At 43.3% G+C, this 25,080-nt stretch overlaps 1 protein-coding gene across 1 annotated transcript in view; it reads left to right on the forward strand.

The window, feature by feature from the left end:
* The window catches only part of LOC126456459 (uncharacterized), a 262,405-nt gene that overhangs the window by 87,006 nt on the left and 150,319 nt on the right, over positions 1-25,080 (forward strand). Inside the window, exon 2 of the mRNA XM_050092213.1 lies at positions 18,730-19,002. Within this exon, the coding sequence (XP_049948170.1) occupies positions 18,730-19,002 (273 nt within the window). The remainder of the gene's footprint in view (positions 1-18,729; positions 19,003-25,080) is intronic.

A 25,080-nucleotide genomic window follows, 5' to 3' on the forward strand; every position in this document is an offset into this window, starting at 1 on the left:
CTCTGCGATAAGTCGGGCGATAGACGACAGGACAGAATATTCGAATGTTCACACATTTCATAGGTTTATAAAAGATTTTGATAACTTTCGTCGTAAACGTATTCAGATGTGTCTAATTATATACAACGTTGTTGTTGGCTAGTGTTGTCAAAAGTAAAACAGTTTAGAGTTAGAAATGGAGCATAAAGCCGTCAAAAATCCTCCAAGTTTCTCTTAAAATATGTCTTACATGTCGTTAAATTTGTATGCTTGCTTGGAATTTGCTGAAAAAAGGGAACATTTTAAACAAGGTCTGAATTTCAGCTGCTTATCCTTTGTTTTTGCAAATGTGTATTCATAATTTATGGCCATATTTTATCGTCAGGGAAAAATTTATAAGTCATTATATGAATTGCTTGCATTGCTAATGTTAAGTCATATGAGATAGGATAAGCAGATACGGCAAATTTCGCTGTTGAATGTTTGACAACATTCCAATTGCAAAAAAGTTTTGTTTTGCTGCATCAGCAGTTCTTTGTACTTTCTCAGGAAAGGAATTTATTACCGCACTACAACTACAAAAATGTTACTGTTGAAATATTTCTGTCACAGACGGCAGTGGCTTTGGAAGATCGTTTGAACGAAATCGATATTGTCTTGAAAACAGGTTATAAGATGTACATCAACAAAAGTAAAACAAAGTTAATGGTATTGCGGCGGCGGGGTGAATCTCTTCTCACACGCACACCTCCTTGAAGTTACTGAAATGCAGTTCTCAGCTGGAAAAAGATATAGAAAAAAAACAGTTGTACACCTCGTTTGCACAATTCGCAGTAAATTTGTATTTTTTTCGGTGGAAGGTTAATAATAATTAAATGAAAGTATTTAGATGCATAAAATTTCACTCTATTACGGCACGCTTCATACACCAGTTACTACCGAGCCTTATTCTATGCTGTTCAAAGTCTGGGTCCGAAATTTTCTCCTCTCAGGGACTGGGTGTTGTGTTGTCCTTATCATCATCATTACTTCCTCATCGATACGCAAGTCGCCGAAGTGGCGTCAATTCGAAAGACTTGGACCAGGCGAACGCACACAATTACTATTAAAATTATGCTTAGTTATGAGAGTGAATGGAGATGTGGATGTGAAATAATTTTTTGTAAAGTTTTTATACTATACATTGAACAGCTTAGAATAAGGCACACAACATTCATAACTGTAGCCAGTTCATGGTACTTGTTAGTTATCCTTCACAGAAAGTTTACAAGCAGGATTGTTCCTCGCTCAAATGTTGCTATAATCAGTCTCTCGTAACAAAATTTTCACGTTCGCGAGTTTGCAACACGCCACGTGGAAATTATTTCTTTAATATGTCACCAAAAGCTCTGAGCTTCGCACCGTGCATTAAATCGACCTCACTTCGACATTTTTTACGGCACTTCGCGAACAGGTTGGTACCGAAATACCACAATATTAATAATTTTCTTAGGAACACCAATCAATAGGTCTAATCACAATGAGAGCAAAGCCCCGATTCTATTCATCTCTCCACAGAAAAGAAAGTTTCTAGTTCCCAAAATACACGCGAATATGCTAATTTCTGACTGGCAGAGAAACATCACAGCCAAGCGGAAAGCAGCATCAAACCTGCTCAATCCCACGCATATATACACAATCAATGACAATTTGTCAATGATTCACAAGAGCAAATTAACATAAATATATTTTGAAAACCCACTCATGTAAAATTAACTCCCTCTTAAGGAAACTACTTTACCAACATCACAATCTCATTTCCCCAGAACCATAAACTGATGAAACAGTTTATAACGAATTCCCCGGTATGAATGACTAACACACACGTCATTCTGGAACATTCCTCAGGAGACCAGGTACTTCAATGTATAGTATAAAAAATTTACAAAAAGAATTATTTCACATTCACTCGCATAACTAAGCACAATTTTAATAGTAATTAATAATAATTAGAAAATTAGACAAATAGAACTGCTAAAAATATTACAGTATTTTGACTGCAGCTCAAACAGTGTCCTTCAGCTAGCGACCTCTGCCAGATCGCATAGAAACTACATACTCCCGGACATCTGCAGCCACATGTCCTGCGTGTGATTCACGCTGCACCCTCGTTCACTGCTGTACGATCTCAACAGGCACTGTGTAAGGCGCTACGCCTCAGTATATAGTCCAGTCAAACAAAACGATGTGGAGGGGATTAAAAAATTAGAAAATGCGGCACAAAGTTGCTGATGAGTTTTACAGATCAGGCAGCAAAATAACTGATGGTGATCAGTGTAGAGATGATATAAAATACACATTGGCAGTAGAAAGAAAAGTGTTTCTGAAGAACAGAGCCTTGTACAGAAATGAAAAAGTTCACACAGTAAAAGAACTGAAGCCTTAGAAATGTGGTGCTACAGAATAATGCTGAACATTGAATAGGTAGATCAAATAATTAAGCAGTAGGTACTCAATTCAATAGAGGAAAAAAAAGTTTGCACTTGTCTCGTAACTACGATCGCAGGTTCGAATCCTGCCTCGGGCATGGATGTGTGTGATGTCCTTAAGTTAGTTAGGTTTTAGTAGTTCTAAGTTCTAGGGGACTGATGACCTCAGAAGTTAAGTCCCATTGTGCTCAGAGCCATTTGAACCAACTTGTCTCGTGATCGAGAATGTTGACGTAATACAATGTATCTAATGAACAATTTTATATGACTAACATAACACTGCCTTTGAAAAGGACGTAAAGTCGAAATGCGTAAGGTTGTTGGAAAAACGAAAGTGCTGTCAAGACATAAGAAAAGTTAGGAAAAGTGCATCGAAATGTAGTAAGAAGGACAATAGTGACTGGCTTAACATCAAAAGTGGAAACGACACGTTAGTGGTATAACTGAAAGGTTCCTGCCAGCTGGGAAAAAAGAGTATGCGGGGAGGTTGAAATAAGGAAAAGTAGATTGGCAGAGCTGAAAAACGTTTTCTCCTATAAGAGACCACTACTGGTATTAGACATTGACGTGGAAAAGGGGAAAAGTTCTCGAAAGCGGACAACTGCAGCACAGTGTTGTATGACAGTGGAAAGTGTCAGGATTTGTAATGTGGCGCTATAGAGGTATGCTGAAAGTTAATTGGACAAATAAAGTTTGAAGTGAAGAAGTATTAAAAATAATAGATCAAGAAAGAAGATTATAGAGAACCATTCTCAAAAGAAGAGTCAAGTTACTGGAACATCTTCTATAGCATTGAGGAAGAGCTTGGCGATGAAAACAGCAGTATGTGCTGTAACACGACGTGGCATGGATTCGACTAATGTCTGAAGTAGTGCTGGAGGGAACAGACACCATGAATCCGTAAACGTACGAGGGGGTGGAGGTCTCTTCTGAACAGCACGTTGCAAGGCATCCCAGATATGCTTAAGAATGTGCATGTCTGGGGAGTTTGGTGGCCAGCGGAAGTGTTTAAACCCATAAAAGTGTTCCTGGTGCCACTCTGTAGCAATTATGGACGTGTGGGGTGTCGCATTGTCCTGCTGGAATTGCCCAAGTCCGTCGGAATGCACAATGGACATGAATGGATGCAGGTGAACAGGAAGGATGCTTGCGTACGTGTCACCTGTCAAGGTCGTATTTGGACGTATCAGGGGTCTCATATCACTCCAAAAGCACAGGCCCCACCCTAATGCAAAGCCTCCACCAGCATTAACCCTGTTGAGGTGCAGGGTCAATGGACTCATGTGGTTGTCTCCGTATCCGTACATATCCATCTGCTCGATACAATTTGAAACGAGACTCAACCGACTAGGCGAGATGTTTCCAGTCATCAAGAGTCCAATGTCGGTACTGACGGGCCCAGGCAAGGCGTAAAGCTTTCTGTTGTGCAGTCATCAAAGGTATCCAAATGGGTCTTCGCTTCTGAAAGCCCATATCGATGATGTTTCGTTGAGTGGTTCGCACGCTGACACTTGTTGATGGCCCAACACTGAAATCTGCAGCAATTTGCGGAAGGGTTGCACTTCTGTCACGTTGTTTATCCGCAGCTCGTGGTCGTGCGGTAGCGTTCTCGCTACCCGCGCCCGGGGTCCCGGGTTCCATTCCCGGCGGGATCAGGGATTTTCTCTCCCTCGTGATGACTGGGTGTTATGTGATGTCCTCAGGTTAGCTGGGTTTAAGTAGTTCTAAGTTCTAGGGGACTGATGACCATAGATGTTAAGTCCCATAGTGCTCAGAGCCATTTGAACCATTTCTGTCACGTTGAGCGATTGTCTTCAGTCTTCGTTGGTCACGTTCTTGCAGGATCTTTTTCCGGCCGCAGCGATGTAGGAGATTCGATGTTTTATCGAATTCCTGATATTAACGGCACAGTCGTGAAATGGTCGTACTGGAAAATCCCCACTTCATCGCTACCTCGGAGACGCTGTGTCCCATCGCACGTGCGCCGACTCTTAACACCACGTTCAGTCTCACTTACATCTCGATAACCTGCCATTGTAGCAGCAGTAACCGATAACAACTGCACCAGACACTTGTTATCTTATACAGGGTGAGCCACCTAACATTACCGCTGGATATATTTCGTAAACCACATCAAATACTGACGAATCGATTCCACAGACCAAACGTGAGGAGAGGGGCTAGTGTAATTGGTTAATATAAACCATAAAAAATGCACGGAAGTATGTTTTTTAACACAAACCTACGTTTTTTTTAAAAAATGGAACCCCGTTAGTTTTGTTAGCACATCTGAACATATAAACAAATACGTAAGCAGTGCCGTTTGTTGTATTGTAAAATGTTAATTACATCCGGAGATATTGTAACCTAAAGTTGACGCTTGAGTACCACTCCTCCGCTGTTCGATCGTGTGTATCGGAGAGCACCGAATTATGTAGGGATCCAAAGGGAACGGTGATGGACCTTAGGTACAGAAGACACTGGAACAGCACATTACGTCCACATGCTAACACATTTTTATTGGTCTTTTTCACTGACGCACATGTACATTACCATGAGGGGTGAGGTACACGTACACATGTGGTTTCCGTTTTCAATTACGGAGTGGAATAGAGTGTGTCCCGACATGTCAGGCCAATAGATGTTCAATGTGGTGGCCATCATTTGCTGCACACAATTGCAATCTCTGGTGTAATGAATGTCGTACACGCCGCAGTACATCTGGTGCAATGTCGCCGCAGGCTGCCACAATGCGTTGTTTCATATCCTCTGGGGTTGTAGGCACAACACGGTACACATTCTCCTTTAACGTACCCCACAGAAAGAAGTCCAGAGGTGTAAGATCAGGAGAACGGGCTGGCCAATTTATGCGTCCTCCTCGCCCTATGAAACGCCCGTCGACACCCTGTCAAGCGTCAGCCTGTTAATTGCGGAATGTGCAGGTGCACCATCATGCTGATACCCCAAACGTCGACGCGTTTCCAGTGGGACATTTTCGAGCAACGTTGGCAGATCATTCCGTAGAAACGTGATGTATGTTGCTGCTGTTTGGGCCCCTGCAATGAAGTGAGGGCCAATGAGGTGGTCGCCAATGATTCCGCACCATTCATTTACAGTCCACGGTCGCTGTCGCTCTACCTGTCTGAGCCAGCGAGGATTGTCCACGGACCAGTAATGCATCTTCCGTAGATTCACTGCCCCGTGGTTTGTGAAACCCGCTTCATCGGTAAACAGGTACAACGGCAACGCATTCTCTGTTAATGCCCATTGACAGAATTGCACTCGATGATTAAAGTCATCACCATGTAATTACTGATGTAGCGACACGTGAAACGGGTGAAAGCGGTGACGATGCAGTATGCGCATGACACTACTTTGACTCAGTCCACCTTCTCTCGCAATGTCCCGTGTACTCATGTGTGGGTTCATGGCAACAGCAGCTAACACACCAACTGCACCCGCTTCTCCTGTGACGGGCCTGTTACGGACCCGTTTGCGTGCTACGACCATACCTGTTGCATACAGTTGGCGGTAGATGTTTTGGAATGTGCGGCACGTTGGATGCTCTCTGTTCGGGTACCGTTCTGCATACACCCTGCAGGCTTCAGCTGCATTTCGTCGACACTCGGCATAGATGAGTATCATCTCCGCCTTTTCAGAGTTCGAATACATCATGGTCACAGTTCCTACAAAACTACACTATCACAGACGTCTGGTAACACGGTGTACTACAGTTGGTCTGCGTGCGGAGACGAATGCAGAATAACAATAGCAGGAAGTGCTACATGCGGACACTGCGACAGCTAGACCAAACCACGACAGTGCACTACAGCCACACGCGTAAACACGGTCGTCATCGTAAACATGTCCCTGCAGATGCTGCTCGCCGACCGTGGCCCGTGTTTGTTACAACACGCAACTGAACGTCGGAGGTTTCAAGCGTCAACTTTAGGTTACAATATCTCCGGATGTAATTAACATTTTACAATGCAACAAACGGCACTGATTACGTATTTGTTTATATGTTCAGATGTGCTAACAAAACTAACGTGGTTCCATTTAAAAAACGTAGGTTTGTCTTAAAAAACATACTTCCGTGCATTTTTGTATGGTTTGTATTAAACAATTACACTAGCCCCTCTCCTCACGTTCGGTCTGTGGAATCGGTTCCTCAGTATTTGATGCGGTTTACGAAATATATCCAGCGGTAACGTTAGGTGACTCACCCTGTATAGGGGTTGCCGGCCGCAGTCTGTCTGTTTACACATCTCTGTATTTGAATACGCATGCCTATACCAGTTTCTTTGGAGCTTCAGTGTATATCAATGTGCAATTTTCGCTAAGTTATGTAACTACCGAATTACTGTTTAACCCCAGAACACAAAAGACTGAGTGCGGAGCGTTGCCGTGACCAGGAAGCATGCACTGCTGTTGAATGGTGTCGCATTGTGTTCAGCGATGAATCCCATTCCTGCAGTACCCCAGGTGATCATCGTCAGCGAGTATGGTCTCAGCTTGAGGGGTGGTCCCGTTCTTTCAACGTATTGGACACAGTGGTCTTATTGATGGTATCATGGTGTGGGGAGCCATCGAGTGGTTCAAATGGCTCTAAGCACTACGGGACTTAAGATCTGAGGTCATCAGTCTCCTAGACTTAGAACTACATAACCGCAACTAACCTAAGGACATCACACACATCCATGCCCGAGGCAGGATTCTAATCTGCTATCGTAGGAGCAGCGCGGCTCCGGACTGAAGTGCCTAGAACTGCTCGGTCACAGCGGCCCCATCGAGTGGTGATTATGGAACTGTTAACGCACAAAGGTATGTCACGCACATCCAGTGTCCTTATGTGTTACATCTACATCTACATTACACTCCGCAAGCCAATTAATGGCGTGTGGCAGAGGGTACTTTCGGTACCAGTATCTGATCCTTCCAACCCTGTTCCACTCGCGAACTGTGCGTGGGAAGAATGATTGTCGGTAAGCCTCTGTATTGGCTCTAATTCCTCGAATTTTCTCCTCGCGGTCAATACGCGAGATGTATGTGGAGGAAAGTAATACGTTGTCCCAATCCTCCTGAAAAGTGCTGTCCCGAAACTTCGATAGTAAATCTCTCCGTGACGCACATCGCCTCTCTTGTAACGTCCGCCGGTGCCGCCGGTGGAGTTTGTTTACCATATCCGTAACGCTCTCTCGCCAGCTATACGACACCGTGGCGAAACGCGTCGCTCTTCCTTGGATCTACTCTGTCTCTTCTATCAGTCCTACGTGATAGGGATCCCAGTTAGATGAACAATAGTCAAGAATCGGGCTAACAAGCGCGTTATAAGCCACTTCTTTCGTGGATTTACGTTTCCTTAAGATTCTGCCGATGAATCTTAGTCTAATGTCTGCTTTTCGCAATATCTGTTGCACATGGTCATTCCACTAAGGGTGCTCTGGATAGTTACGCCTAGATATTTGACCGCAGACGTTGTCTCCAGCTGTTTGTCATCAATAGTTTAGCTGTATAGTAGTAGATTTCTTTTCCTGTGTATGCGCAATATGCTACATTTATTTACGTTCACGGTCAACTGTCAGAGCCTTCATCATTCATCAGTTCCCTGCAGGCCATTCTGCAAATTCTTACTATCACACGTCCCTGTCGTACTCCGGATATTACCTTTACATCTGTCGATTTAGTTCCGTTGAGAGCAACTGGAAGAAAGTCTTGAATCCAATCGCAAGTCTACTTCGATACTCAGTAAGCTTGTATTTGCTTCATTAAACGGCAGTGCGGGACGGTGGCAAATGCCTTACTGAAATCAAGAAACATGGCGCCAACCTGAGCGCCTTTGTCCGCTGCGCTGTGTTTCTCATGGAGGAACAGAGCGAGATGAGTTTCGCAGGATCTCTGTTTGCAAAATCCAGGTTGATTTTTATAGAGGATATGTTCATTTTCCAGAAACGTCATAATTCTTGAGCATAAAACATGTTATATAATTCTACAACAGATTGACATCGACGATATAGGTCTATAATTGTGTGGATCTGTCTTACGACCTTTCTTAAAAACGGGAATGATCTGGGCTTTTTTCCAGTCGTTAGGTACCTTTCGTTGCTCGAGCGATCTACGATAAATTACTGCCAGAAGGGGAGTATATAGGTATCTCATCTGGTCCTGACGCCTTTCACTACTAAGCGAATGTAGCTGCTTTTCAGTTCCGCGTTTGGCTACCTCAATATCTGCCATTTCAACCTTCGTACGACGATTGAAAGGAGGGACAGTGTTACGATCTTCTGCGGTGAAACAACTTCGGAAGACCGTATTCAGTATTTTGGCCTTCTCTCTGTTATCTTCCGTCTCGGTGCCGGTGTGGTCACTGAGAGAATGAACAGATGATTTTGAGCCACTTATTGATTTACATACGACGAAAATCTCTTAGGGTTTTCACTTAGATCGGCTGACTTCTTTCTTTCAAAATAAATGAACACTTCTCTCATTGCTCTCCCTACGCCCATTTTCGCTTCGTTCAGGTTTTGTTTGTCAGCTAGGTTTTTACTTCTCTTGAATCTGAGATGAAGTGCGCTTCTCAATCACGGCTATTAAACCATCCCTTAAACCCTTACTCAGAACATACTTGTCTAGGGCATATTGAACGATGCGTTTGAATTTTTCCATTTATTGTCGACATCTTCGTTCTCATCACCGAATATTTGATGCTGACTGCTGAGATATTCTGAAATTTGTATCCTGTCACGCTTGCTGAGCAAATATATCTTTCTACCTTTCTTAACATTCCTTGTAGATTCCGTCGTCATAGATGCTGTCACAGCCTTATGATCACTGATACCTCCCACTGCGTTAACTGATTCGATAAGTTCAGGTCCGTTTATTGCCAGGAGGTCTAAGATGTTACTCCCACGAGTTGGTTCTTTATATGCTCAAGGTAATTTTCGGACAAGACATCCAGAACAAATCCAAACGAATCCCTGTCTCTGGCACTAGTTTTGATGGAATAACATTCCTAATCTATACCTGGCAAGTTGAAGTCCCCCTCCAATTACAACGGCATGATCAGGAAAATTAATCATGATGTTCAGCGAGTTCTGTTGAAGCGCTCTACAACTACAGATCATGACTAAGGGGGTCTACAAAATCATCTGATCACCATTTTTGACCGTTCTTTGATACTGAATTTCACCCAGATTAACTCACATTCGGAATCCATGATAACCTCGCTATAATTTGTCGAATTTTTTTACTGCAATAAACACGCTGCCACCATTGGCGACCAACTTGTCCTAACGGTAAATATTCCAATCTGAACTTAGGATTTCGTTGTCATTGACGTCTGTTTTCAACCAGTTTTCTGTTCCCAATACTATCTGTGCATTATAACCTTCAGTAAGCGATACTAATTTTGGAAACTTTCCTTGGATGTACCTGCAGTTTACTAAAATCAAATTAATCTTTTCTATCTCTGATCTGTAAGGATCAAGATTCTCTGAGGTCACTGTGGCTGATTTAACAGGCAAATCTTCTTTGATCCCAAGGGAGGGCCTAAAAAATCCCCATGAGCACGTCACTCGTACTCCGCTACCCTAGTAGCCGTCTCCTGAGTGTAGTGCACGACTGACCTATTAAGGGGAATCCTACAATTCTGTACCCGGTAGTGGGGGTAGAGAAATTCACATCCGATATCGTGGCAGAGTCGTCTGAGCCTCTGGTTTAGACCTTCCTCTCTGCTCCAAACCAGAGGACCGCTATCAACCCCGGGTACGATGCTACAAACAGACAGCTTAACCTGCACCCCGCATGTGTTGGTATTTGCCTTCACCAAATCAGCCAGCCGCCGTAAGGAGCCGAAGATGTCCTCCGAACCCAAGCGGCAGGCGTCATTCGTGCCGACTTGTGCAACTACATGCAGCCGGTTGCACCCTGTGCGCTCGATAGCCGGAGGCAGGCCTCCTCCACATCACGGATGAGACACCCGGCAAACACATCGAATGCACACTGGAGTTCTTTCCCGGTTTACCTGCTATCTTCCTGAGGAACTCCATCACCCGCCTAACATTGGAGTTCCCAATGACACCCATAGTTTACCAGTTAGGTTCCTTTCAGAGTATGCTGATGCAATAGCTCCATACTTAACAATCACATAAAATTGCTCACTCGACGAAAGACCCGTACCCAAATACTGTAAAGTTCCTCAGGTCACACCAATATTCAAGAAAGTCAGTAGGAGTAATCCGCTATATTACAGTCCCATATAATTAACGTCGATATGCAGCAGGATTTTGGAACATGTATTGTGTTTCAACATTATGAACACCTCGAAGCGAATGGTCTGTTGACACACAGTCAACACGGATTTAGAAAACATTGTTCTTGTGAAACACAACTAACTCTTTACATGCACGAAACGTTGAGTGCTGTTGACAAGGTATTTCAAACTGATCCCGTATTTCTAGTTTTCCAAAAGGCTTTTGATACTATACGTCCCTAGCGGCTTGCTTACCGAATATCGTCTCAGTTAATATGAATGGATTCGTGATTTCCTTTCAGAGAGATCACAGTTCGTGGTAATTGACGGAAAGACATCGAGTGAAACAGAAGTGATTTCTGGCGTTCCGTAAGGTAGTGTTATGGGCCCTCTCCTGTTCCTTATGTATATAGACGATTTACGTGGCCGGCTGCGGTGGCCGAGCTGTTCAAGGCGCTTCGGTCTGGAACCGCGCGACCGCTACGGTCGCAGGTTCGAATCCTGCCTCGGGCATGGATGTATGTGATGTCCTTAAGTTAGTTAGGTTTAAGTAGTTCTAAGTTCTAGGGGACTGATGACCTTAGATGTTAAGTCCCATAGTGCTCAGAGCCATTTGAACCATTTTTTTCGATTTAGGGGACAATCTAAGCAGCCCTCGGAGGTTGCCTGCAGATGATGATGTCGTTTATCGTCTAGTAAAGTGATCAGAAAATCAAAACAAATTGCAAAACGATTTAGAAAAGATATCTATATGGTGCGAAAATTGGCAGTCGGCAGGACTCAGCAGGACCAGCCATACCTCTGAAAATGTCCAACGTAGTATTGGACGAAACGTTAGGAATAGAAGAATTCCATGGACCACGGCCATATAACCCGGAAGAATTATCAACAACAATACCCATACTGTATTTATCTAATATTTTAGAATGAGAGCACTCGGTGACTTACAACGAACTTTCCGCATAATTTCAAACGTTTTCGAAACGTTTTGTCGCTGCCACACTCCAACAAAGTAACGAAAAGAAAAAAGTAATTGCTTAATACGCTTTCGCTCTTTATGTGGCAAAACGTCGGATCAGGCATGATGTTTTAACTTACTACTTCATTACTAGTAGTTCTATTCAAACAAATTTTGTAAAAAAGTCTGTAAATTTGTGGTAAGCTCTTATGGAACCAAACTGCTTAGGTCATCGGTCCCTAATCTTACACACTACTTAATCAAGCTTAAACTAACTTATGCTGTGAACAACACACACATCCATTCCCGAGGGAGGACTCGAACCTCCGACGGGGGGAACCAAATTTTGCAGAGAATCTCCACATACACCGTTGTACTAGGTACAAAATTACTCTGAGTTGACAAAAGTCATGGGATACATTCTAACGTCGTGTCGGACCTCTTTTTACCCAGCATAGTGCAGCAACCCGACATGACGTGGACTCCACTAGTCGCTGTACGCCCCCTACAGAAATATGGAGGATGTTGCCTCTATACCCTTTCACAACTGCGACAGTTTTGCCGGTGCAGGATTTTCTCGTCGACCTGACCTTTCGATTATGTCCGATGTCGGGTGATCTTGGTGGACAAATCGTTCGCTTGAACTGTCCCGAATGTTCATCAAACCAGTCGCGAACTATTGTGGCTCAGTGACATGGTCCACTGTGTTTCATAAAAACTCCATCGCTCTTGAATAGCTGCAAATGGTCTCCAAGTAGCAGAACATGGCGATTTCCAGTCAATGGTCGGTTCATTTGCACCAGACGATCCAGTCCATTCCATGTAAAAGCAGTCCACAGCATTATGGAGTCACCACCATCTTGCACAGTGCCTCGTTGACAACTTGGGCCCATGGCTTCCTGATGTCTGCGCCACATTCGAACCCTGTCACCAGCTTTTACCAACTACAATCGGGACTCATCTGACGAGGCCACGGTTCTTCAGTCGACTATGGTCCAAACAATATGGTCACGATCCCAGGAGAGGCGCTGCAGGCGATGTCGTGCTGTTAGCAGAGGCACAATGTCCTAGCAGATACGTTCGTCGTACGTCCCACATTGAGTTCTGCGGTTGTTTCACGCAGCGTTGCTTGTCTGTTAGCACTGACGACTTAACGCTAACGCCACTGCTCCCGGTGATTGAGTGAAGGCAGTCGGCCTCTGCGTTGTCCGTGGTGAGAGGCAATGCCTGAAGCTTGGTATTCTCGGCACACTCCTCATACAACGGATGTCGGAATATGGAGTTCCCTAACGATTTCCGAAGTGGAGTGTCCCATGCGTCCAACTCCAACTATCATTTCGCGTTCAAAGTATGTTAATTCCCGTCGTGTGGCCAAAATCTCGTCGGACATCTTTTCACATCATGGACATGAGTACAAATGACAGTTTCGCCATTACACTGCCCTTTTATACATTTTGTACGCCATCTGTATATGTGCATATTGCTATCCCATAACTTATGTCATCTCAGTCATCGTGCGACTCGTGGTTCAGGGAATATAATTTCATGAACATTGACATGCGTGAAATGATTGTTTCATAAATAGTTCGATTCTTGAAGCAAACGGGGTGGAGTGGGGGAGGGTGGGGGTTGCTGGTCTTGCAACTATTTGATCCATTAACGTTGCGGATACATTTGGGGTGATCATAAACTTTCAGTTATCACCTAAACAAATTATGTAGGAAGTTATAGGCGGTTAAGTTTTTGTTCGTTTGCAGACACTTGTCCACAGCGCCGCCGCACAGTAGCATATCGAGATCCAGATCCAGATGCCTTTTTTACCTGTCTGGATACACCTGAGACAGCACTGTGACACCGAGATGCCAGTGTGTTCCAGCAGTGCAGACATGTTGAGGAGCTTCGAGTAATATGAAGTAACATTTACATTTGTCAGCGTATTTTATAATCGGAATGACTAAAATGACTAAAGCCAAAACGAATAAAGAATGCAACTTATTTTGATAAGTTACAGCTAATGAAAAATTAATTTGCTTCAATTCTTCTGATTGAAAATAGAAAAAAATAAAAGACGTGTCAAATGACAGGTAATGTGAAATAGTCGAATAATATGCAATAGAGGGTTGAAAATATTGATAAATTACATTTGGCAAAAAAAGACATAATGAATCTTAGGAAATACATTACGTGTAATCCATGTCACAGTTTAGAGAGATGACTTAGCTTATTTCAGTTGCTGGTCACAAATATAATTTTCGTTCTCTGAACCATTACAGTACAGTTGGGTAACATTGTATCCAGAATTCTTCTTGCTTATCTTCACAAAATTTTCCGTCGTATAACTAGAGTAACTGAGCATCGTTGTCTTCCCGTACAGCAGATGGTACGATACATCAGAACTGAAAGATTCATCATCGCCTTTTCAATCATCCTTAAAAGTAAACTGTAATTTCTTGAAGAGTTTTTCTTTCGTCTTTTGTTGGGAGGTTTCTGGTCCTTACGTTTCTATTTTTCGCCCTTAGAACCTTTGTTGTTTCTGGGCTGTTGGTTAGCTCTTGGTTCGACCTCTAATTGACTTCTGTGTGAAGATTGGCTCAGTATAAATGATGTCCTCGCTTTTCTACCTCTATTGGAGGTCTTCTATTTTGATGTAGTGATACTCGCTATGTTCCTTTCGATGAACCGGGATCAAGTGCATAGGAACACTTAGGTATTCCGCGTAGGCTGACAGGTTGATTTGGAAAAATATTGAAATTAGTCTTTCTCTCGCTTAAAAAAATGTCGCCAACTCAGAAACGGCCAGTGCATAATAAACTAATACTGTTTGATAATGCTTTGCATTTACCGTCAATGTCTAGGATACACATCTAACAGTTGACATAATTTTCTGAGAACTTACCTTCAGACGTCTCATAAAACTTAAACACAAAGGTTTTAAACAGTGAAGAAAGCAATGCCGGCAAACGGTTGATACTCACTACAGAACATCATATATTGGCCCTCAGAAATACTGTACGATATTCCTATGAGGCATCAGCGCCTAATAGAGGAAAAACTTCGGTATTCCACATTGTTCGATTGCTTCGCAACAGCCGAAACTCCTCTAGCTGCTAATAAACAAAAACCTTAATACGGTGACTTGATTTTTTTTTTAGGAGATATTAAACTTTGTGGCTGCCCGTCGTAGTAAAATTCGCTCAAGGTAGGAAAAAGACAGCATCACCCAGTCAAAACAGTCATAACTTTTTAAAACATCTCGTGAGATTTCTGCTCGAGAAATATGGCTTCACTTTACAGCGATACACAGGGTCTATCAAAAGCTTTGCCACATGGCGTTGTGGTTGGTGGATGGGTAGGCTACTTCGCTAACAAAAAAAAAATTGTTTACGACCTAGCCTCTTGGAAGTGTGGAGATGGGTGTACAGTTTGGATCACACCAGTTAGACAAGGAGTAAAAGGAGAAAATGTAAATTGTAATCGCTTTGAGACTTTTGACGTGCTAGAGCCTCCGAAACGCGAGTGACAGAAACCAACTCTGACAAACAGCAGAGATCATACTGTGTTCACTGTGAGGGCGGAAATTTTACCAATGGTTTTGATTCATTAGTACATGACACATACAGCTCTCCACACTCTTACGTAGACAACCACAGAGCACGGCACTGTCATGTTGCGTAGTTTCATACTGATTATACACTCATGCTCATAAATTAAGGATAATTGCAGAATATGGTGCCACATACTGTGGCACTACACAAAACTGGCGCTAATAGCATAGGCACATAGGGAACACACACGACACGGATCTGTAAGTCATTGGTGTTGGTGACAAGTTGAGAAAACCGTTCCGAAACACATATGCAACTGTTTCCTGCGCATGTATCCCGACATCAGTATGGCATTACGATGCACGCGTACACAGGCCACACAATGGGTTGGCATACTCTGGATCAGGAGGTCGAGCAGCTGCTGGGGTACAGCCTCCCATTCCTGCACCAGTGCCTGTCAGAGCTCCTGAAGTGTAGGGGTTTGAAGTCGTGCAGCGATACGTCGACCGAGAGCATCCCAGACGTGCTCTATGGGGTTTAGATCTGGAGAACAGACAGGCCACTTCCGTTTCGAGGTACTCCTCCACGATGGCAGCTCGGTGGGGCCGCGCGTTATCATCCATGAGGAGGAAGGTGAGACCCACTGCACTCCTGAAATGGCGGACACACTGGTGCAAAATGACGTCCCGATACACCTGGCCTGTTACAGTTCCTCTGTCAAAGACATGCAGGGGTGCACGTGAACCAGTCATAATCGCACCCCACACCATCAAACGACGACCTCCATACATGTCCCTTTCAAGGACATAAAGGGGTTGGTATCTGGTTCCTGGTTCACGCCAGATGAAAACCCGGCGAGAATGACTGTTCAGACCATACTTTTCCCCGTCGGTGAACATAACCTGGGACCAATGTTCCAATGCCCATGTACTGTGTTCTTGACACCAGGCTTTACGTGCCCTCCTGGGCCAGGGGTCAGTGGAATGCACCTTGCAGGTCTCCGGGCGAATAATCCATATCTGTTCAGTCGTCTGTAGACTATGTGTCTGGAGACAACTGTTCCCGTACCTGCAGTATTCCGTGGCCGTCTGAAGACACTGATGGTGAGATATCGGTCTTCTTGTGGTGTTGTACGCTGTGGACGTCCCGTACTGTAGCGCCTGGACACGTTTCCTGTCTGATGGAATCCTTGCCGTAATCTTTAGATATTGTGGCACACAGAGGGCCCGTGCTACCACCTATTGTGTTTGACCAGCCTCCAGTCGCCCTGGTATTGTACCCCTCATAACGTTATCAATATGTGTTCTTTGTGCCATTTTGAACACACAGTGACGATTAGCACGTCTGTAAACTTCTGCACCCTTACTCGCTGCACCGTACTCTGACATGCACCAACACACCTCTGCGTATGTGGACTGCTGCAAGCGCCACCGTACTACAACCGCAGGTCAAATGCACCACATGATCATACCCCGAGGTGATTTAAACCCGCAAACCGCCCACCAGAGCATTGTTTCACCATGTTTCAGCATTATCCTTAATTTATGAGCATGAGTGTAGTTTTCAGTCATTCGTATGTATATAGTAAAACAGGAATAAACGACGGTGGTCGTGTACAGAACTACAGACTTCACTGACATGCTTCTCCTGTACAGGAAAGCCCACAAGGAATGAAAGAGGGCTTGAAGAACGTTAACCCTAAGGCGTCACCCAGCCCATACCTATTTGCAAGACTGCAGAGAAACAGGCAGCTTACGTCCTAACAATCACAAAATTGGAGGCCCACGGGCACGCCGTACACCAGATTCTGAAGAAGCTGTACATCAGCGTTTCGCAGAGCAACCTTCTTCGAGCACCCGAAGTGTCGCACATACCAAAGGTATGAACCACATGGCAGTGTGCTCCAGAAGCGCTCGTGCGTTGGCTCAGGATATCGTTCAACGTTGTGTCAACTTTTGCCGCTGCAGGAACAAAGGAGGCATGACCTTCACATCCGAGGCCACCAACATCACTTCATCAACGTATGGTCAGGTCTCATTGATGACCATGCCATAGGTCCATACCTTATGCCCATGCATGTTGATGATCCCAGGTTGTTGGATTTGGTTGATTGATGGTTGATGTATGTGCCACATGGTTTATAGCTTCCCCAGTACTATATTACGAAAAGACTTAAAAACAGTATTTATAAAGAAGAGACATTTAAAAATTGAATAATACATTTTTATCATGTAGCCGTAAGTTTCGAGTGCAAAGAAATATAACTAAATGATCTAAAGAGACGACAAGATACGCTCTTTTGTTAATTTTTTAGTCGTCTTCACTTCTTCTCTTGTCTTGATTCTGTGTAGACGGACATCATGTGAGTGCTGGCAAATGTAAGCATATTTGTATGAATTAAGCCGATAATATATTGATTTAATATTATTGTGCACTTTTAATTTGCAAGAGGTGATCCCGATTTCATGTCCGCCTTCCTTTGAATTAACCTGCATTCGAGTATTCGAGTAATTTACAGTTCAACAATCGCAGCAGCCGATGCAGCCAACGACGCCATTACGTGGCGATATTAACTTACAAAATTTAGCGGAAGCGAAATACTCGCCCGCTATTAACATAATATACATTTTCCTCCACAGCCGCCCGACGTTGCAGAAAATACGTAGCTTTAAGATTCTATTTTCAGTACCACAGCCGAGAGCCAGAGCCAGGACTCCGACTACAACGCAATGTTTAACGGAGGTAAAAAAAAAAAAAAAAATCTCGCGCGTGTGTGGGCCGCAATTGTGATAAATGACTAAAGATTTTTTTGCTTTAAAGTGAACTGACTAGCCGAGGAAGTTAATAAGAAAAGTTTATTCCATTGTTCAACTTATATGCTCATGTTTTAAGATTCAGCGGGTCTAACATTCATTAACGTAACAAATAATTTAAGATTAATATTGTTAAAAAGGAGAACTTCACAAAAGCATTTAATAGTAAATCAAAATTGAATGAAATATCATTTTTATTAAGGCCCACCACGTAAGTCGGCAACAATCAAAGTAATAATAATAATAATAGTAATAGATTAAATTGCGACGACCGACGGACGCGAGAGGTTCCAGCAGGGCGGCACTCCATCACACTTCGACAATGTGGTATGTGGCCAATAGAATGACACCTTTGGCAACAGATAGATTGGACGTGTAGGTCCAACAGCCTGGCCTCGTCATTCACCGGCCCTGACGCACAAGTACAAGCAACAGCTAGTCATTCGTGGTACGCTGGGAATCTTTCTAAGGGTTTGTCAAGACATCATCAGGCGATACGCAAAATGTATCGAAGACTGTGGCGCTCGTATTGAGCACGCTTTGTAAGTGAATTACATTTGTGTTTACTGACAGTAGTGTACAACGTCTCCTTTACTCCTTGCTTAGCTCGTGTGGCCCAAATTGCCTACATCCTCCTCCACATTTCAGAGACGAGTTTTGGAACATACGTTTATTAGCACACGCCTTGTAACATATCTTCTGACACACCCTGTAGAGCGTGCACCCCCGCAGAGAGTGGCGCCAGTTTCTCGCTCGGCCGCGCCAGTGCCTTACACCTGTTGTCACGGGCTGGGCGGGGCGCGGCGCGGTGCCGCCACGGCCTTGCGCCAGAGCGGAGCAGGGACCGCGGCTAGTGGAGCGCGACGCCTGCGGCGGCGGCGGCCGCCGCGGGTCCACAGCCGCCGGCAGTCCGCAGTCTGCACAGTGTCGCAGGGCCGCCAACATGACGTCGCCGCCGCTGCTGCTGCTGCTGTTGCCGCTACCCTGGGTGAGTCGCACAGGCGCTCGAGGACCAGACTCTAAGACAAAAAATTACATCAGTAAGACGCGCCCATTTTGCCAAAAACAAAGCCGTTAGTTATAGTCGGTACATGTTTCAACATTGTATTCCATTATCTGTGGATGTTTAACACCTTAAGTGCTTCACTGTACCTCAGGAACCTGTAATGGCTTGTACCGTAAACAGAGGATGTAGATATCAAAGCAACAATGGTATATACATCGTTTGATTATCCGTATATGAGTTAGGTATAAAATATTCTCTTTGTGCAGGATGGTACTATAACTCTTTTGTTACAGGATCGATTTCGGGAATCCCATTCCTATTTTCAGGTGCCACTGTCAAAAAATCAAATTACTTCAGGGCTTATGCCGGATGATCAAAAAGTCAGTATAAATTTGAAAACTGAATAAATCACGGAATAATGTAGATAGACCCCCATCCTTGGCGTGACATGTGGTTTTATTAGAACCAAAAAATACAAACGTTCAAAAAATGTCCGACAGATGGCGCTTCATCTGATCAGAATAACAATAATTAGCATAACAAAGTAAGACAAAGCAAAGATGATGTTCTTTACAGGAAATGCTCAATATGTCCACCATCATTCCTCAACAATAGCTGTAGTCGAGGAATAATGTTGTGAACAGTACTCTTAAGCATGTCAGGAGCTATGGTGAGGCATTGGCGTCGGGTGTTGTCTTTCAACATCCCTAGAGATGTCGGTCGATCACGATAGACTTACGACTTCAGGTAACCCCAAAGCCAATAATCGCACGGACTGAGGTCTGGGGACCTGGGAGGCCAAGCATGACGAAAGTGGCGGCTGAGCACACGATCATCACCAAACGACGCGCGCAGGAGATATTTCACGCGTCTAGCAATACTTTGTTTTTTTGTTGTTGTTGTTCTAATAAACCCCATGTCATTCCAAGCATGTGTGTCAATTGTTACCTCTCTATCTACATTATTCCGTCTTTTATTAAGTTCTCAAATTTATACTGACTTTTTGATCACCCGGTACAACAGATCTCCATATTGAACACAAGGGGATATTAATAACAAAGGACAACCCATGTCCCATGGCATACGTAGTCAGAGCGTGAAATAAGATGAATGTTCACCTGCGAGACGTCGTACGATAACACAGAAGTTGCTAAAACCACTACAGTAATCTCTTTTTACTCATGGTGTAATAATTCATAGCTACTGAAAAAATACTAATAGAATCGTTCCTCTTAAGTTTTAAACATGATCATGTAATGTACGATGGCTATTCGGAAAGCAAGGAACGATAGGACGCCGAAATGGAAACCACAGTGAAAGTCAAAACTGTTTTTAGAGTGAATTTTTCACTCTGCAGCGGAGTGTACGCTGAAATGAAACTTCCTGGCAGATTAAAACTATGTGCCAGACCGAGACTCGAACTCGGGACCTTTGCCTTTCGCGGGCAACTGCTCTACCAACTGAGCTACCCAAGCACGACTCACGCTCCGTCCTCACAGGTTTAATTCCGCCAGTGCCTAGTCTCCTACATTCCAAACTTCACAGACGCTCTCCTGGCGAAATTAAACCTGTGAGGACGGGGCGTGAGTCGTGCTTGGGTAGCTCAGTTGGTAGAGCACTTGCCCGCAAAAGGCGAAGGTCCCGAGTGCGAGTCTCGGTCCGGCACACAGTTTTAATCCACCAGGAAGTTTCAAAACTGTTTTATGTGCAACAGTTACCTACAACTTACAGCTACTTATCTCCATAGTCGCCGATCCGACTTAGACGTTTGTCGTAGCGTTGTACCAACTTTCCAATACCCTCGTTATAGAAGGCAGCCGCCAGTGCTTTCCGCCAATTCTCTACGCTGGCCTACAGCTCGTTGTTTATGTCAAAATGTTGTCTTCATAGCTAGCGGTTCATGTGAGCAGAGATGAAACTCAGAGGGAGACAATTACCGGCGTTATTGTGGGTAATCAAACATTTCCAATTGAAAACGATGCAGGAGCATCTTCACTGCCCCTGCAGAATGCGGCTGAGAATTGTCTTGAAGAAGAAACCGCATGACAGTTATGTAGTGCTGGCTGTACAGCTTGAGGAAAAGTTTCTCACCAGGCCCTCGAACTTGGCGGGAGACACTATTGTTCTAGGTACCTGTGTGCTCAGAACTAAAATGAAGGACGTAACGCGAGCGACGGGCATACTAGAGACACTGCCCAACACACCTGTGCAAAACTTCATCGGATTTTCTCTGTGGATTCCATTTCGCGACCGATCGTTCCTTACTTTCCGAATAACCCTCGTATATGACCAACTCTTCACTCGAAACTGAGGAATATTTACAGTGAGAATTCCTCTGTAAAACATAACCATTTGCAATTGAAGCCCGCATCTCGTGGTCGTGCGGTAGCGTTCTCGCTTCCCACGCCCGGGTCCCCGGTTTCGATTCCCGGCGGGGTTAGGGATTTTCTCTGCCTCGTGATGGCTGGGTGTTGTGTGCTGTCCTTAGGTTAGTTAGGTTTAAGTAGTTCTAAGTTTTAGGGGACTGATGACCATAGATGTTAAGTTCCATAGTGCTCAGAGCCATTTGAACCCTGTTTTTGCAATTGAAACCCATTACAAAAAAACTAAGTAAACATAATTCTGAAAAGGTGTCGAAACATAATAAAATACTCTTCTGCACCCCTAGCCCGCGTAAAGCTCTTTGCCGTCATTATACGGTGATAGTTACCACGTAATGTAGAAATTACTACCGTATTAATATTTTCTTCTATAACTATGCATTATTACATCCTGGATCAAACATCTGTTGTATTATGCACATTCTCACAGGCGAACATTCGCTAACTTTACACTTTAACTATGCAGACAATGGGGTATAACGTAGATTCTCATTATATTTCAGCGTCCTTTCAGGTTAATATTCATTTGTATTCAGTATATATGTTTGCAGTATATGCATTGATGTAATTTTTCTAAAAGTTTTACTGCGTGTACAGGTGCCTCTGAAGATGCAAATGGAGTTCACGAAATTGATATCTAATAAAAAAAGTTATAAAACCGTCCTGCAGCCCGAAGCTATTTCATTTATAACTGCTAATAAGAGGAGCTTATTTACTGGCTCTCTTCAATTTCTTCGATACTTACATAATTTGAAACTCAGTGCACTGGCATCAATATTCTAAAGCAGTATGACGCTATTCTTAAACAAATTGGAAAAAGTCGCCTTTGAAGATTGGAAGATTTCTGATAAAAAAGTGACACACAAAAGTATCCTGATCGTAAAATCATTGATTAGACGCTCGCAAGTGGAAACTTTTTTTCCTTTTATTTAAAATCTATATTTATTATCAAATAGAAATACTAATTAACAAATATCTATATTCTACAGGTTAATGCTCTGTCAACGCAACCACTCTCGTCTGTCACTGGCTGTTCGTTTCAGTTCCATGTAATTGTCAAATCTTATTCCCTTTTTGATATTTTCCAAATACTTCTCCCGAGACCATCCTCTTCCTTTCTTTTCCAGAAATTTCGCATCAAGAATGTATGTGATAAAGATTCCTATAAATTTTATTTTCCTCATTCTCATTTCCTTTAACAGTTTTCTCCCTTCGTTGACTTCACTTAAGACTTTCAAGTTGTTTTTCCCCGTCAAGTTCGTTCTTGTCTTTTTGCATCATATCCACATTTCAGCATCTTCAATTCGATTCCTTTAAATTTAGCCATTCATAAAGAATTTTGCAAAGAATTTTCTTGTGTTTGATGGTTAACATGTTTTGTTTGTTTGTTTGTTTTGCCAATGCAATCCAACACAATTCTTCTCTTCACTTATGCTAAGAATTTATTTTTCTCTGTAACTACATCAGCAAGATAACACGACTGGTTCACTTTATGACATCTGACGTCATCAATTTTTATATTGATTATAATTTCTTCCGCATTTTTCCGTGTTACCATTACTTTCGTTTAAAGTTTTTTCACTTTTAATTTCCTTAGTTTAAGAGTATCTCATAGGACTTCCAGCATTCTATTGATTTCTTTTCTGGAGTATTCAACTAATATGACATCATCAGTAAATCTGATATGATGTATCCATTCACCACTGACTTTTATTCAATTTTCTTCTTCATCATCATGTGAATAGCTTCCTCATCGCATAAATTAAACGAATACAGAGATAGCAGAGATCCTTGTCTAATACTTTTCGAATCCTGGTCTCTTCCTCTGCGTTAGGACGTTTATTTTTGTGCTTTAGTTCCGATACAAATACAGAATCATTGTTTTTAATAATATACTTTATTTTTTATTACTGATCACATGAAAATAGGAGCACACAATTTTTTTAAGTGTGGCGATAATATGGGGAACACAAACAGAAAGTAAAAACCTTTTTTTATTTCTAGGTATTGGATAGTATTTTTGAGGTATTTTGTACTGCCAAAGTGTCTTAGCTAGTCACTTTTTATTAGTCTGCTTATCACTACAGCGAATTACAAAAGCTCGTGTAACTGGTAAAATAATAAAAAAATAGTTTCTGATAACAATTTCTCACACTCTAATTCTCGCACTTCAGATCACAGACGTAGAATGGAGAGCAAATTGCGTAAGAGCATTGAAGCCCTATAGCTATTGGCTGAGAGCGACAGCGTATGACAAGTAATTCGAGTTTGTGACATTGTGGTTAGCTTATGCTCAGACTTTTTGGGCGAAGATCTACACGTCATGTCAGGCAGGTAATTATTAACATTGCACGCATTTTTCTGCAACAATGGATGGATTTACACAGTAGCCTCCTACATTTCCTCATAATGTGTTTAATTTCTTTGGTGTATCGTAACAGTTTTATCAGTTTCCATTTTTGAAGTCTTGCCTGTTTACCAATTTCTCATCCCGTTTCTTTTTGCCAATTTCCAGATTTGTTGTCCTACCGGTTTGCCTATTGTACAGCCAATACTACCAACTTCAGCATTTGGTGCAACTCGACTTACAGACGACTAGCCTCAAATAGAGAGCTACAGCCCATGGTTGATAAATGCACGGAGATGAAAAAAGTCATGGGGTACCTCCTAATATCGTGTCGGAACACCTTTCATCCGGCATAGTGGAGTAACTCGACGTGTCATGGACTCAACACGTCGTTGGAAGTTCCTGCAGAAATATTAAGCCATGGTGCCTCTATAGCACCCATATTTGCAAAAATGTTGCCGGTGCAGGATTTGTGCACGAACTGACCTTCCGATTATATCCTATGCGGAGCGATCTGAGTGGCCAGATCATTCGCTCGAATTGCCGACAATGTTTTTGATGCCTATCGCGAACAATTGTGGCTCAGTGACATGGCGCTTTGTCATCCAGAAAAATTCCACCATTGTTTAGGGACATTGAGTCCACGCATAGCTGGAAGTGGTCTCCAAACAGCCGAACATATCTATTTCCAGTGAATGATAGTTCATTTGGACCAGAGGACCCAGTCCATTCCATGTGAACATAGCTCACACCATTATGGAGCCACCAGCAGCTTCCACAGCTCCTTGCTGACAACTTGGGTCCATCGCTTCGTAGGGTCTGCGCGACACCCGACCCCTGCCGTCAGCTCTTACCAACTAAGATAGGGACTCATCTGACCAGACTGTGGTTCTCCAGTCATCTATGGCCCAACCAATATGGCCACGAGCCCAGGAGAGGAGCTGATAGTAAAGGCACTCGCATCTGACTTCTATTGCCATACCTCATTTACACCACATTTCATCGCGCTGTCCTAACGGGTACGATCGTCCTACGTCCCAATTGATTCCTGCCGTTGTTTCAAGCAGAGTTGCTTGTCTGTTAGCACTGACAACTCTACGCAAACTTCACTGGATTCGGTCGTTAAGTGAAGATCGACAGCCACTGCAGCGTCCATGGTGGGAGATAATGCCTGAAATGTGGTACTCTCTTCACACTGTGGATCTCAGAGGATTGATTTTCATAACGATTTCAGAAATGGAATATCACATGCATCCAGCCCCAACTACCATACAGGGTTTCAAGTATGTTAATTCCCATAGTGCGTCCTGAATGACGTTGGACACCTTTTCA

This window comes from Schistocerca serialis, chromosome 1 (assembly GCF_023864345.2).
Source record: "Schistocerca serialis cubense isolate TAMUIC-IGC-003099 chromosome 1, iqSchSeri2.2, whole genome shotgun sequence".
NCBI lineage: Eukaryota > Metazoa > Arthropoda > Insecta > Orthoptera > Acrididae > Schistocerca > Schistocerca serialis.